This window comes from Meleagris gallopavo, chromosome 17 (genome assembly GCF_905368555.1).
Source record: "Meleagris gallopavo chromosome 17, MGAL_WU_HG_1.1, whole genome shotgun sequence".
Lineage (NCBI taxonomy): Eukaryota > Metazoa > Chordata > Aves > Galliformes > Phasianidae > Meleagris > Meleagris gallopavo.
In genome coordinates, this window is record NC_139420.1 from 5,100,976 (window position 1) to 5,116,929 (window position 15,954).

At 47.0% G+C, this 15,954-nt stretch overlaps 1 protein-coding gene across 2 annotated transcripts; it reads left to right on the plus strand.

The window, feature by feature from the left end:
- Window positions 1-117: 117 nt before the first annotated feature.
- On the plus strand, window positions 118-15,605 carry CDK2AP1 (cyclin dependent kinase 2 associated protein 1). 2 transcript variants are annotated; one of them, XM_085238432.1, is made up of 5 exons: window positions 118-256; window positions 1,443-1,574; window positions 10,946-11,052; window positions 11,886-12,012; window positions 14,761-15,605. In XM_085238432.1, exons 2-5 carry the CDS (start codon window positions 1,508-1,510, stop codon window positions 14,826-14,828), a joined length of 369 nt encoding a protein of 122 aa, XP_085094558.1. In that variant the 5' UTR covers window positions 118-256; window positions 1,443-1,507; the 3' UTR covers window positions 14,829-15,605. The 2 variants fall into 2 exon arrangements, with proteins under 2 accessions (XP_085094558.1, XP_085094557.1); XM_085238431.1 differs by lacking the exon at window positions 118-256 and having other exon boundaries at window positions 1,146-1,574.
- Window positions 15,606-15,954: the final 349 nt, after the last annotated feature.

Here is a 15,954-nt window from a genome sequence, read left to right on the forward strand (position 1 = left end):
AGAATTCCCCCAGTGCCCACTGCCCAACCCCTGCAGTGGATGCTCACTGCCTCCCTTAGCACAGCACTCCACCACCAGAGATGCTACAGGCCCCAGCCCGCGTCACCTCAAAGGAATTCACCCTTGACTTCCAAGGAGCAGGATTGGGCTCTCTGCCCTCGCCGTCACTGGCACTAAAAGCAGCAGATAGCATTGGGCAGACATTGCCTTGTGCAATAAAACTGCTGCCTCCCTCACCGGTCTCGGAGTGCTCCTGGTAAGGCAGACGTGGGCTCTCGGTGGGGCTCTCCATGGGGTCCCTTCATGGGGTCTTTCCTTGGCATCACTCCATGGAGTCACTCCGTGGGGTCTCTCCATGAGACTCTCAATGGGGTCACTCTGTAGGGTCTCTCAATGAGGCTCTTTATGGGGTCATTCCATGGGGTCACTCCATGGGGCTCTCCTGGGGATCTCTCCTTAGGATCCCTCTGTGGGGTCTCTCCATGGGATGTTCTTTGGGGATCTCTCCGTGCGGGTCTCAGCTGAAGCTGTGCACCCTGGGAGGGGCTATCCATGTCCTGAGCAGCTGTGTTGGTATAAATTAATCAGTTGGAAGGACGATAGGGGATGAAGGAGATGAGGAGATGCAGGGTAAAATGCTTTATTACCCAAAACATTTGGGGAGGGGGGATAGATATTTGTTGAGGAAGCTGTACAGCTGCTTGCAAACAGAAAATGAGACAGTGATCAGCAGGATCCGTATTTATTTGTTAATCCCTCAGCAGCTGCAATGCACGTTAACCTTCACCCTTCGGGCGGGCAGAGAGAGCGGTTCAAAAAGAAAAAAAAAAAAAAAAAAAAAAAAAGCAGCACATAACGGGAAGGCGGATGGAAAAGCTGATTTTTTTTTCCTTGGCGGCACCGGAGGCGGTGTCGGGGTGCGTGTGTCTGGGGGGCTTTATCGTAAAATTATCAACAGGTATTTTCCACAGAAAACGGTGGGGCCGCCGCGAGGTTCGCCTCAGCCTTTCTCCACAGGCGCTCCCTCAGGAGGGGCTCCCGCCCGCCGCCCCCCCTCCCGCCGCCGCCGCCGCCCAGGCGCAGGCAGGGGCCGATTCGGAGCAGAAGTTGCGCCCAAACTTCGCGAAGTTGAGCGAAACGCTCCCCCCGCCGCCGCCCAGCTCCCCCCGCCCCTCCCCGCCCGCTCCTCCGGCGGCGGCGGCCCTGAGGGGCGCTCCATTGTCTGCCGAGGGGATGGCGGCCGTGCCCCCCTCCGCCGCGCCCCCTCCGCGCCCCCTCCGCGCCGAGGTGCGCGGGGCGCCGGGCGGGCGGCCGCCTCCTCTCCGCCAAAGTTTCGGGATCGGCGTCTCCTCGTGATGTATGGATGATATATTGCATTGTGGGTGTCAATATAACTGACGGCCATATTTGCCGGTGCCGCTCCTGCCGTAAACAACCCAAAGTGTCTGGGAGACGCGGAGACGCTTCGCTGAATTCCATCAGGACGCCTCTCCTCCTCCCGCTGGCCATGTCGCTGGGAATGTCGTACAAACCCAACTTGAACGCCCACATCCCCGGGACTCCCCTCGCCCCGGGTAAGTGCGCGGCGGGAACTGGGCACAAGTTTGGGAGGCGGGCGGCGGGGCCGCGCGGCACCTGGGGCAGCGCCGGGCTGCGCTCCTGCCCGCTGCGCGATGGCGGGGCAGCGCCTCTGAGCCGCCATTACCGCCGCCCGCTCGCCCCGCGCCGCCCCTCGGCGGGGACTCGGCGCCCCGCGGGCCGACCCCGTGCCGCCGCCGGGGCTCCGTCCGCCGGCTTTCCTCCATGCCCGGCTCCCCGGGGCGGCTGATTGATCTGGATCAGGAATATTCCGCCGGCGCCTCAGCGAGGACCGCTGCTGGCGGGACGCCGCAAGTGCCGCTCGCAGCGCCTCGCGGCCGCCGGGCGCTCTCCTCATCCGCCGTGGCCGCCCGGGACCACCGCGACCTCCGCCCGCAGCGCCGGGCTCCGTCCCACCGCCCCGCGGCGGCCCCCGGGCCCTCCTCACTCACCCCCGTTCTGGAGGAGGCATAGAAACCGCTCTTTATCCCTCCGAAACAACCTTTTTTTTTTTTTTTTTTTAAATTATTATTATTCCTCCCCCCCCCAACCCCCTTCCTCCGCAGTGGATCTCTACGGGAGCTTTTCCAACTTTCCTCTCTGAAAAGTTTCCCCGATGAGATAACTTTCTGGCTTTTTTTCACCCCCTTTCTCCCCCGCTGCTGCCCGGAGGTGCTGAGGGGCTCCGTCCGCAGCCCCAACAAAGCCGCTTCGCCGTGGGCTGTCGGAGGGGGTCTGCGCCCGCAGCGAGCGGAACTAAAATGGAGAATTCGGTTCTGACGGACTCTTCCCTGCTGCAGGGCTGGCACCGCACCGACCGCGGGCTGACGTTTAAATCTATTTTATTTTCGAGAAGTTTTGGCCGCTTGTGTTTGAAAGGAGGGAGACCTGCCCTGGTGGTTTTACAGCGTTGTTCTTTCGGGATATCGGTGTGGGATTGAAGGATGCGCTCCGTCCCGGCTGCCCCGAGAGCCGCAATCCGGCCCTGCAGCCGCCAGCGGGTGACAACCGCCGTCCGCTCAGTGCGGGTCCTGCGCTGAGCATAGCGCGGTGCGGAGTGCCCGTATCGCCCCATGAGCACGGGATGTGCTGAGGATCTTTGACAAAAAGCAGAAGTGTCACCGGAGCAGGGAGAGAAGGGGAGGGGGGGAGAGAAAAAAAAAAAGAGAAACAAAACAAAGCCCGGCGAGGGAAACCATTCCGCTGCCGGCTCCCACGAGAACCTGTGCCTTGCTGTCCGCAACAGCCATAAAATTGCAGGGGAACAAAGGTGGTGTTCTGCGCCGGTGGGGGGGCTGGGTGAGTGTCACTGCGGGGAGACCCGGCCCCGAGCCCGGCAGCGGGGCTGAGTGGGGAAGTTTGTGCCGCCGGTGCTCTGCCCGTGTGCTTTCTGCTGCTCGTTGCTGCGATTCAGATTCAGATTTTTCATGCATTTTATCTTTCCTACCTCCTCCTCCCTAGTTCCCCCCCCACCCCACCCCGTAGCTGCAAGTTTGCTGTCATGCTGGAACTATTCTTCTCTAAGTTGTCCTCTCTCCCGAGTTGGGATCGCCCCCGACACCCCCGGAGTCTTTGCAATGAAAGAATGTCCTCCTCTGAATCCAAAATGGGCTCTCTCCTCCCTCCCTGCCTTCTGCCATTATCCTCACGCACCAGCTCTTCCTCTCGCTCGTGGTATTGCCAGCACCGTGGCCTAAGGCCAAGGGAGTTAGACAAAGCAGTCCTTGCAGTCACACATATCGCATTCGGAGTGATAGGACTGCAGATGGCCCCCTCCTTTCTGGAGCTTAATTCCGAGTAGAAGGAGATTGCTTCTCTATTGTGCTGACATCGAATGCCCCCAGCCAGGAGGAGAAACCCGAGGTTTGCTTCCGAACCTGGGGCAAAGGAGCCCCCCTCCCCCGTCCTGCAGAGGAGAGGAAAACAGGAAATCTGTCCCTTTTGGCCCGAGATCAGCCCTGCAGAAGCCTCTCCGTGTGAATGCTAAGCGTTGTGGTCTCAGCCGACTGAGGGCTCTGGCCAGCAGTGGATCTCGCAGGGATTTTCCTCTGGGAGGTAATGCTGCTGCCCTGCAGTGCAGGGTTTTGGTGCAGGGCTGTTGGAACCGCGTCAGCTCAGCTCCTGGAGCTGCATCCTTGCTGCAGAGAGAAGTCCTCTCAAGTTTGGGCTGAGAGTGGCCACTGAAAAATCAGATTTGTTCTGTGCTCAGTGAGTGGACCGGCTGGATGGGTGACTGTGCTGTGTTGGGACGAGCAAACCTGGGCTGGAGCCCTGAGAGAGGGGCTGGCTTGGGATGGGGCAGCGTGGGGAGGAAGCCTCTGTGAGGCTGTGACAGGGATGGCTGTGAGCATGGAAAATGGGGCTGCTCACTCGTTACCTTGCACCAGACTCTGGGAAGGGTGTTGTGTTGTCAGAGCAGAATCTGGTACCTGTTCCTTCTGCCCAGGTCTTGCAGCATTTTGCCTGAATTATCCATCCCCTTTGTGGATCCCACACACTCTGCAGATGGAGCCCCATTTAATCCACACAAATGCTTTCTCTGCACAGGAGATAAATAGGAACTCTGTTAGGGATCTGGGATGCTGTGGCTGTACCTTCACATCCTTACCTGAGCCTACCATGTCCCTGGGCACCTCTGTTACCTGTTTTAACGTAATGTTTTTATTTATTGTCTTGCACGTTCTACTGAATCTTGCAAAGTAGTACCACTTCTTCCTCACCTGCCTTGTATCTCATATTGTTTAATTCTCTTCCTCTGTAAGAGGCCCAACCAAGAGGCACTGAGATAAAGTGGAGCATCTCTACCAACTTCAGTTGAAGCAGAGGGATTTGCACCAGCTGTGACCAGGTCTGTAGTTTGTCTTTTGATTGAGTGGTCACATCCATCAGTTGGATGGGTGCATTCAAAGAGTTGCAGTCAATGGCTCAACGTCCAGTTGTGTTCAATGAGTTGATGTTCAGTTGCAGTCAGTGTCTGGATGTCCAGGTGGAGATCAGGGACAAGCGGTGCTCCTCAGGGTTCTGCAGTGGGACTGGTATTGATTTAACAGATTTAACATCCCTGGTGAGTTTGCTAGTGACCCAAAACTGCGTGATGTGGTCAGCATGCTGGAGGTGCTCGAGGCTGGGCTGGATGGGGCTGTGGGCAGCCTGGTCTGGTGGGAGGTAAAGGTCCGATGGTCTGTGACTAGCTGAGCTTTACAGCCTCTGTCAACCCAAACCATTCCATGATTCTGTGGTTACATGGTTTTCTCTGGTCCAGGGCGTTTCCTGGCTCTGTTATGGATATCCACCAGTTTTGTTCAGGCACATGTTCAAGAGCTGTAGTTTAAAGGTCCAGAAGCCAGCAGAAAGAGCTCGGATTTTCCTTTGTAATTTCAACAAGAAATATTACCATGTTTCAAGACAAACCCTGTTCCTGTAATAAAGCTTGAAAACTTTTGTGTTTAGGATCTGGAGAAGCAAGATGCAGCAGGCTTTGGCAAGAGAAAGGACAGTGCCTCAGCTCCTGGTTAGCAAATGGTGCTGCCATGCTGAGGACCAGCGGGGCTGTCAGCCTCACCTTGCCGAAGCTTTGTGGTAAAAAAAAAAATAAATGCAAATTCTCACAGAGAGGTGAATGAGAGATTTTCCCTCACTGGGCTGCAGCTTGCAACTGGGGAGACCGATACTGTTCGGTCCTGAGATGTGATGCCCAACATGTTAGCTTATTTCTTATTGAGAGTGCAGTGCAAACTTGCATGAGCAAATGGCTTGCTTGTTGCCCTTTACTGACAGCTTGGGTTTCACATTGTCTGTAGTGAGGGGCTGCTTGTTTTTGGAATGAGGGTACTGGAAAGAATATGATCACAAACAGTGCAGAGAGCAAAGTGTTCATGTCTTAGCAGAGGGGATATTTCTTAGGAAATGTAGGTGATGCTCCACTCCCAAACCCCCATGTTACAAGCTGAAAATTTCAGGTTCCCGGTCACTTGAAATCCACATGAAGCCATGAACAGAAAAGAAACTCGCTAAACATGTTTCAGAATGAACAATTTTTCAGTGGACTTGTTTGGACATTTAGGAAAATGGTGTTTTTGGCTTTGTCTACCAGAGCTTTTAGGTTCAAAGCAGTGACTGGCATGGTTTTAACAACCAGCACATCTCTGCGTCATCCCCACCCACCAGTCAGTTGAGTTGCAGGGTGGTTTTGGTTTGTGCTAACTTCATTCCTCTTGCATAAAAGTAAACCAGAAGCTGTGCTCCAGTTATGCAACTGGTGCTCCATCTTTTAGGGGAACATAGAGGTCCAAACCAAAGGCTGGACAGCTTTGAGCCATATTCGTGATGCAGACACCCAGTCTGGGGGATCAGACTAAATTCCAAACTTAAATCCTGCCCCCTCGCCCCAGCTACATGTGGTATACACGTACCAAAGGCTTTGATCTTCTGATCCATTCTCATTGTGCCAAATAATTTGCTAATGTAGAAATGTCCTGTCTTCAGCTAGAATAGAAGAGCAGTGGGGAAGCAGAGGAACTGTCTTCTGTTTGTCTGATTTAAAAAAAAAAAAAAAAAAGAAAGAAGAAAGGGAGGAGTTGGAAAGAGAAGAAATAAAACATGACCGTTATTCACATGGGAAGATTAAGTGGAACGAGAGTAGTAGAGGAAAGGCCCTGAGTGTGATGGATCAAAAGAGCAAGGCCTCTGGCTGTTACGAAAAAGAATGTCCTATTTCTTGAGAACATATTTATATGTGTGTGTGCTGAATTTTTTTTGCTTTCAAGTGAAATAGTTTTATTCAAAGGAAGGTCTGTTTCTGCCGCACAGGCTGTTTAAGGTGGGAAATAGTGGTGAAAATAAAACTTTCACAGCCAGTGCTATAAGGAATGTTTTGTGCGGATGAGAACTGGGTCCATTATTTAAAAATAAAAAAAAAATAAGGAATTCTTTGGAGGTTGGGGGAAATGGGGGCTGACAGCATTTTTGCTGTGGGTTGGCATCTTCGTAGTGCTCCATGTGTTGCTTGGCTGTGCAGTAGGTCTGCTTGTATAGACACGCGTGTGGTGTCCCATGGATGGCAGGCAGTTCTCGTTGAGCTTAAGCCAAGTTGTGCAGAGGGCTAAGGAATCAAATAATCCCATAGTCAGCCAGAACTCTGCAACTGCAGCTCAGGCGGTGTGCAAACACTGCAGAGATGGCTGTGGTAGGTGAGGATGTTGCCTCCCACCCTGTGTTGGAGGATCCTTGCCTTGCAACGTACGTTGTCAGCGCAGCTCAGAACACTTCTCACATGTTTTAATGCAAACTTGGCCACTTTAGGGCAGAGAAGTTGCATCCTCTCAGTTAAAATATTCCATCCTGGATATCTCAGACCGCATACCTGCAGGAATCTCTTACATACTGTTGTATTCTTGAGTACAAAGAGTTTGTAAAATGGCAGGAGCTTATCCATGCCATTTTATAGGACCTTGCAAAGCACAGAGTTATAGAGAAACACATACCCAGTAGGGTTAGCTCTTTACTTAAGTTAGTTCTACATGAGAAACTGGGCAAGGTGAGTAACTGTTTCTGATTTTGCTTTGCTGTGTCTGTGAGGGTGAAGCAGAGTGGCAGCTGAGGGCTGCGGCCACCACAGAGGTGTCCCTAGGACATCTGGGAGTGGATCAGGTGGGAGCACACACGTTCCTGCCCCCACTGCTTCCTTGTGGGGTGCACGGTAAGCTCTTTTCCAGTTAGCTTTCCAGCTAGCAATAGCAGTAGAGGTAAGAACTGAGACTAGCAAATTGGCATTGCTGCTTAGGCTTGGAAACAGTAGAGAAGAAACTGAATGGATCTCTGCAAACCTGTTGGAAATTGATGGGGAGATTCCTGGTCCGAGGGAGTCCAGGGAAACAAAGGTTGGTTCTCAATCCTTTGTCTTGCAGGATGTCACTGGAAGGGAGAGATTTTGACACAAAAACAAACAAACAAAAAAAACCCACCTCGTTTCTATTTGCTGTATTGTTACACCTCATCCTAATTAATAAAGAATTATGTTGATTAGCAAGAAACTCACTATATTTTTGTGGGAAAAAAAAGCCTCTGTCAGTCTTCTGTGTGAACAGAGAAATAAAAGACATTGTTGGCACAGGAATAAATGAGTATATAAAAGGTTTTGTATACGTTTAATTAGGAAAGTGGAGGCAGGAAAGTGTGTATGTTAATTTAGGTTAAATGTAGCAGCAAGCACTAAGACATTCTGGGAGGTGATGCAGAGTGTCACTCCAATTCAGTACCAGCACACTCCCTTTTCGCTTCTGTCAATTCCTAACTGTCTTGTCTCCATTGTTACTTTAACATGACAGAGCAAGCCTCAATTTAGATCCCCCCTCCTTTTTTTTTTTCTCTCTAGTGAATACCTAATCATCAAACGGATTTTTGACTGGGTCTTGGCTCTGAGACTCGTTGGCCTAATTTTTCCTCCTAACTGTAACAGCAATAGCTGGTGATTTTTTAATTGTTATTATTTTTTTAAATCTGCAGTGTACAGGATGTTCAGGCATGCAGATGTATTTCGGGTTAATTGACTAATAGTCATCTGAGACCCAGGGCTTCTCTTTGAGATTAACATACAAAGTGATAGGTCAGAAAGCCTAAGGTCCATTACCCCGTAAGATAATAATATCCCCGCAATTAATTTCATTTTCATGATTGCATCATCTTAAAATGAGGTGAAATCCAGGATTTTTCATCTTTCTTTCCTCCAGCAGAGTTTGGCTGGCACAACTTCTGGCTTGGGCGTGTGGAGCTGGTGCCACGGCCAAGCCAAATCCTTCCTTTGTTCTCAGGGCCTGCTGCTGCTGATAAAGTGGTCGGCGCATGGCATTATGTCTTATTACATTTTTGATGCAGACTGCAAAGAAACGGGTAAACTCACCATGGTTACCACGATCTGTCACTTGGCAGGGCACGCCGTACTCAGCAATGGCCTCTAGTGTCTGCTGCACAGCTCTGCATAGCGTGGGTACAGCAGACAATAAGCACCCAGCTGTGGAGCAGCACCAGGTAGGGCCCTGGCTGCTGACTGCGGGCAGGAGCGACGTCCCAGCTCTGGGGGTGGATTCTCCCTCATCGCTGCCTGTTGAAAGTTCTCCTTTGCTTGTGTAACTCATGCTGAGTCCTGCTGCTGTCCACTGCATTACCTTATGTGTGCAAAATGTGGTTCGGCCCGGCCTCGCTCTTTCATCTTGTCACATCGTGTTTCTAGTGGAGTTTTCTTATGTAGCCGTACCCTGCTGTGTTATTTCATCCAAACGAAGCACACATCGTTTAAATTTGCATAACCTCAAATGATCACTAATTATCTGTACTATTTTATCATTAGCCAATGATATGCTGGTGAAAACGGTCCTGTTTGTGTGGGCTGCAGCTGTGGGGTAAGCTGTTGGTGAGGTTATTGAGTGGCCAAAGCAGGATTCCTGAGCCTGGCCATCCAAGTCCTTGCTCAGAGCCAGTTTGGAGCTTCCAGGTCCCGTGTGCGTGGTGCTTGCAGTAGCAGCCTGGGAACAAGTCTTTACAGGATGCATCTTTTGTTTTATTCTATGGGAGCAGAAATCGCTAGAGTCTGTCTTTGCTTAATTGAGGTAATTAAATCTTTCTACCTTGCAGCACATAGGGTTCATTAGTGTTTTTGAAGCATTTTGAAATCACAGGAGAAAAGATGCTGTTTGCTGTTGTGTCATGTTTGATAAGTGTTGAAATTTCCAGTCATCTGGACTTGGAATATTGGCTGAGCTGTAGGTACAGAAACGTTGCCGTTGAGCATGCACAGAGGGAAGGGCTGAGTGAGAGCACAGCTGACAACTGTGGTGTTCCTCCCTGGTGCAGGAGCCATACTCTGTGGGTGTGTTTTAATTTTTTTGTTGTTTGTTTTTACTGTACTTCAGAGGGACGTGACTGTTAACTCCTCATGAAACCTTAGCAGTAGACACATGCAATATAGTGCCATAAAACTTAGCAGCTTGGTTTAAGACAAAGATAAACCTTCCTTTTTTCAAATGGACCTCGTGACCAGCCCAGTTTACCTTCATTAGGATTTCACATCCACTTAACTGGGCAGGATGTAGAACATACTCTCTTTGTAGAACAAAGACACCACCACAGTGATGACTTGTGATACGTTCTGAAATGGAAAATGTTCCCAGCCTAGGTAGAGTCTGTTCCACTGTGTTCAGCAGAGCTTTTCACAATGTAACTACTGGCTTTCTATTTCTTAGTGAAGAGAAACAAGGAATGAAATCTCTTGCAACTTCTAAACAAAGCTAGTGGTTTACATGGTTCTGAGCCGCAGTGACTTTTGTCAGCGGTGTAATTCAGGTTCACATGGAAGCTGGTGAATAAGATCCCTTCCTCTAATGAAGGGCAGTTGGGAATTTTTAGCGAGGAATTCTGCAAAGGGAAGATTTGCAGGCAGCAGGAGGTCTGAGTCTGTGCCTGCAGGCAAGGAGAGCAGCACCAGGGGTATGGGGGCTTTTGACTGCAAGAGTGAAAAAGAGCAGCTGAGTCGAACACTGCCTTAGTCCTGAGTGTGCAGTTCATCACCAGCCTGTTAAAGCTGTTGTAAAGCAGGCAGCAGAATTAAGCCCTCCAAAAGAAATCTTAATCTTATTTCTCAGTAACAAATTCTTACCATAGTGAGGTAGTGAAGTGTCTTGCTTCCCTGTTTCCGAAGTAGTTAATCAGTGATTGCATTGGTAGAGTCTTTGAGCTGACCCATAATCCAAAGAGATGGGTTTTTGCCTTTGATTTTCTTACGTAGCACTGTTTGATGGGCAAAAGATGTTTGATATCTCACAAAGAGGAATAACGCTTAGCAGTCTTCACCTCGATGTCATACAATGAGCAGCAGATCTGATAGAACTCAACTGACTGTTCTCTATGAATAGTTTTTGGCATCAGCTGAAAATAGTACTGAGGATAACTTCCATTGACCATGTGATGACACTTTGAGTTGCAAAATTGCTTTCAGATAACTTGCACTGAAAAAGTAAAAATAGCGCAGGGCGTTAGACTCATCTATGTGGAATGTATATATGCAAAAATAGGGCTCCTTAAGATTTAGTTTGTCTAGGCAGAACAAGTTGTCATGTTACACTGCTTCACTTTTAGACAAACAATTTGCACTGATAAGGTTGCAGGCTGTGCTATTTTCAAGTATACAGCAAACATTAGGGAAGCAGTGTTTTATCTGTTAGTAGGAAGTAGTATGGTTCTGGCATTGGCTGGCTTAGAGTAAGGTGAGAATTCACAGCTTTAGAAAAGAAGAAAGGCACCTGAAATGTGTCCCCGTGTAACCGACTCATCCATCTGTAGATAATAACAAGCATTTTCTCTTTTTTCTCTGCAGCTGGGAGCGTTCACTCTCCCTCCACGAGTATGGCAACTTCTGCGCAATACAGACAGCTTATAAACGACTACGGGCCCCCATCGCTAGGGTACACACAAGGGATACAGGTATGGCTCTGCTGCTTGTTTTTTTCTTTCACCAGATCACTGACCCTATGACTGCACAGTATCGTGGATGGTGGCCTGTAATCTGAGGTGTTCCTCCCTCTCACTAAGGTCTGAAATCAAACCCAAATGGCAAACTGATTCATCACACATATCTTGGGATCGAATTTGACTAAGCAGAGTGCTGAGTGAGATTAGTTACTAATTAACTGTTAGTCCCTTCCCTTCTGAGTCAGTGAACCGTGTCTTGAGTTATGTTCTGGAAGCAAGGGCTGTTACATGCTTTTTAATCGTTATAAAAGTAATAGTCCTATACCTTTAACTGTTTGCCTTGGACAAACTGCTGATTTAAGATTGACAATACAATGAAGCGTGTTACAGACATACCTATGGGCTGGTAAACTTTCTGTGAAATCTGTTTACCACTTAATAGGATTTCCTCTACTGTACGGGCAGTTTTGTTTTGTCTGCTCTTCATTCTCTCCAACTTTTCCACAAAATGTACATCTGAACACTGACAAAGACAGCAAGAGAGTTCAACAAGTAGTTCTCAGTTTGCTGTTTTTTGTTGGACTGTTCTAACTTCTGCTTCATCTCAGCCTCCAATCATGTAGCTGCATCCTCCTACCTGACTCCTCTTTTTGAAGGGCACATAGCATTGTGTCCAGCTGTAGCAGCAAAGGCAAAAAGAAAATCATGTTTATGTAGCAAACCTGAAAACTTATTTTTAAAAAAAGTGGCTTCCTGGGGTATTCAGTGAATTTCCAGGCGCTGTTTGTTCCAGTTGTTTTGGTTTTAGTAGCGTTTAATTGAGATTAATCTACTTCCAATTACAGGGTACCAGCAGCAGTCAAGTACCGCAGAGCAAATATGCAGAACTTCTAGCTATCATCGAAGAATTAGGAAAAGAGATCAGACCCACATATGCTGGGAGTAAAAGTGCGATGGAGAGGCTAAAACGAGGTAATGTTTTAAAAAAATATATATATATTTTAAGGTATCCCATATTCTTTGTGTACTGACTACTTGTAGGCAGCTTCATAACCATGGTATCCCTGGAATGGAGGCAGCTGTATTGAGCTTGTTGTTAAACTGAGTGTCTTAATGAGCAACTAGAGCTCTGGTATGCTCTATTCTTCCTGTATTTAATAGTGGCCAAATGTGTTTAATGTGCACAGGGAGATTTTCCAGTTAATAATTCAAACCTTGTTGTAGAAGCCTTAAGTTGTCAGCTGGACATGTTCTGCTAGGTTCTTGGTGACTTGCTTGTCCCTTTAACTGTTTCTTCTGTCTAACATCCAAAATACACAACCAAACATTGTTTTCATCCTCTGATAAACATCGCTCACCTCCTTGACCCAAGAGCCCTTACTGAAAGGCTTAAGGAAATATTACTTTGTGTTAAGTTGCACTGAGACTGGTGGAGAGAACAGCTGGGGAAAAACAGAAAGGGTGTTGTCAGTGAAGGCTGTTGAGAGTGAGATGTCAAACATACTCCTCCTCTGCATGGTATTGGGCCACTTAGACTCCATTACCTGTTTCAAGTGGATGTCATTAGGAGTCTGCTGCTAAGGGACGTAGAAGCTTTTAGGTCTGGCTGATGAGGTCTCTTCAGCTTTGCTTAGTCAGCTAAAAGAGGTCACATAAATGCCCTTTCCTTTGCAGTGTAAAAGGAGCCCCCCCATGCCCTGCTGCTTACATCAGCTTGACACTGTCCTCTGCAAGGGAAGTGCAAGGGATGTTTGTGAAGGAGCAGTGGGACATTCCATTGCTCCTAAAATGACCCTTAATGCCACCTACATTGGATGTGCTGGCATTTCTGTCCTTGGCCAATACATGGAGTTACCTTTTCCTCCCTTTCCTTAGTCCTTGTGCTGAGTTTGGCTCACTCACTGAAACCTGAACGGGAGTGTTACTGTAACAGACTAACATCTCACCACCTTGCAGATCCCCCTTACACTCACCCAAGACTACAAAGCTTTATTTAAGGTTCAACCATTATGGGAGAGTAATATATCTGCCATGACGTGCAATAAAATGACTAGTAGCTGTTCTGGGAAAGGATGCAATAAAGTCTGCTGATGAGTGGTAAGTGGAATCTAGCCCAGCTAAAATCAATGTTGCTGGAGTCTCTCTTTATTGCATTGCTGGAGTCAGTATTAATAGATCATGAATGGCAATAGGCTAATGGGGACAACTTGAGAGAGAGCAGGAGAGATGCAGAACTGTTCAGAGAATATCAGTTGGGTGAGGAAACGTTTTGCTCATTCTTGCACTGAGTATTGATTTGTTCGCTAATGTAGGCTTAGGATTCAGTGCTGTCCCTGTGACTGACTCACAAATGATGCAAAAAATCCACATTAAATACTTTTTGCTGCCATCTTTTGGTCACAAAGGTATATCTCTTTGCATTTTAGGAGCTATATGGCTGAAGGAGCATGTGCAAGTGTGAGAGCAAAAGTGAGTGAGGGTAACCACGTGACAGCAGCCTCCATGGCCACGTGGAGGTTACTGCTGAATAAAGTCCCTGTCCCCTGCTCCATCTGCTCCTAGGGACAGAGGATACTGACCTCTAAAATTGGCCAAATTCCCAGTGTTCTGCATAATTCAGGGTAGTTCTGCATAAACTGGGCATCCTGCCACCAGATCCAGGTCTAGCATACTGCTTTGAGTATGCGTTTCTGCCTCCCACAGCTGTAGGAGGATGCAGCTTTACTTGTCTGCCTTAATTTAACCCTGAGCAAAGCCATCCACCCATCACGTCCCCAGTCTCTACTCCTTGGATGTAGAGGCTGTTGCTGTGATTTGGGCTAGCAGCCTTCTAGAGACAGAATCCATTACATCTAAAAAGAGATTAAATCTCTTCTATTGCCTTATTGTCATTTCTTCACCTTGTTAAGGAGCATGACTGAGCAGAGAAATCACCTCCCATCTTTTCCTGATAGTAAAATATAACCTTGTTAGTTGTAGAAAAATCTGTCTCCCATCATAAAAATCTAAATTGAGCTCTGTTCTTTCAGCAGCTCTGTGAACATGAATCTAGCTTCAGTTCCAGGATTAAGACTCGAGGTCCATATTGCTAGAACTCAAGGCAGCAGGACTCTTAGTGGAAAATTCCACATAATGTCTATCAGAGTAGATATGGCAGCATGTAAAGCAGTGATGATTTATATTGGGAGCTGAGCCAGGTAACTTTATGCACATAGCATTACAAAATTTCTCTTATACAACTTGTGTTTAGGCAGTATTATGAAGGCTTGGATTTTGATGCATCCTCTTGTAGAACAATTATTCCAAGGCATTAATTAAGGCTCTTAGGCCTTGTTAAAATGACTCCCTAAATAAGTTCAGATGTTTTTCACTCCACAATACCAACATAACTGACAGGTTGATTTTTTTTTTTTTTCTTTCTAATTAAGTTTCTCATTTTAATGAGATACTGCACATTACAATGTACTTGTCAATGCAGCCCTACAAAGCTCCTAATGCTCTGATTCCTTGTTTGGTCCATTTTCAATTCCTAACACCAGTTTGGGAAAGCAAACTTCTTCAGCAGTGGCTGATGTTAGGGCAGGGAAGGCTCTCTCCATTTTCTGTGTTACGCTGTGGTAGCCTTGGAAACTCAGCAGAAACACATAAACCTTTCTGTGAACCGTCATTGCAAATGTCACCTGAATGAGATAATTTAAAATATGTTCAATTCTTTTGCAGGCATTATTCATGCTAGAGGATTAGTTCGGGAATGCTTGGCTGAGACTGAACGAAATGCAAGATCCTAGCCCACGAATGCAGTTACAAGATATTCCATCTCTTAATGAAGAAAAAGTAATGCCTACTCATTCTGACTCTTGAAACATTCAGACAAATTCCTTTATTTTGAAGGTTTTACCTTTCTTTTTGCCCTAAAAATGTATAGTGAAGAATGACAAAACAAGGATTTTTCAACTTGCTGAGGGTTGGCATTTTGTAAAGACACTAAAACTCCCTAAGATGTTTCTAAACCATGAAAACTGAACTGCATGCAGAGGAATGCTCTCTCCTAGGCTATATTTCAGTTCTCTTCCTATCCAGCCACAATCCCGTTGTTGGTTTTTTTTTTTAATCCTTTTTACTGTATCAACGTAACCCCAAACTGTCAGTCTTTCAAAGTTTGACATAAGCTGTAAGGACTTTTTTTTTAATAAATGCAGAATAGCATGCTGTACTTAGTAGTCTGCTATGCCACAATTTGCCATACAGCATAGACCATGCTTAGAAATAATAACCGTCTCCTCCTCTTACTTTTCCTTTTTTGTTCATTTTGCATAAACATTTGCATGACTATTAGTGCTTTGAAGTCCTTTTAAAGTGCATGAATTATATGGAAAATAGGGAAGCCTATTAAATAATAACAAGGTTCTGGAAAGCTAATTTCTATATTAAGGCTGGAGATTTCAGTTTTAAGTTTGCAAAAAAAAAAAAAAAAAAAGAAAATTCTGGATAAATTACTAAAACTTATTTGCATCTTTGTATGTATTTATTACTTGATGTAATAAAGCTTATTTTCATTAACAGTTTGTATTAAAAGTATCTACAGTCACTTTGTTCAGATTCACACCTCTGGTATGAAAAGCAAAGATTTAACCTTCATGCAGGAGGCTTGAATTCAGGAAGACAAGGGAACGGGCCTGCAAATTTTTGGTCTATTTTCATTGAAGGTACAGTCCTGCTGCAGTCGATTTCTGTCATAGGATGGTATTGTTGCTAGTAGTCTGCCTTGCTTTCAAAATACATAAGACAGCTTGGGTTCTTGAAGCCTTTGTTATCGAAGGTCAGAACGCAGTTAGCAGCCTGTAAGGGTTCTGCTGAAGATTAGAGAAGTTCTGGTTAAGCAATTAGTAACTTGGCAGTATTAAAATAGTGATA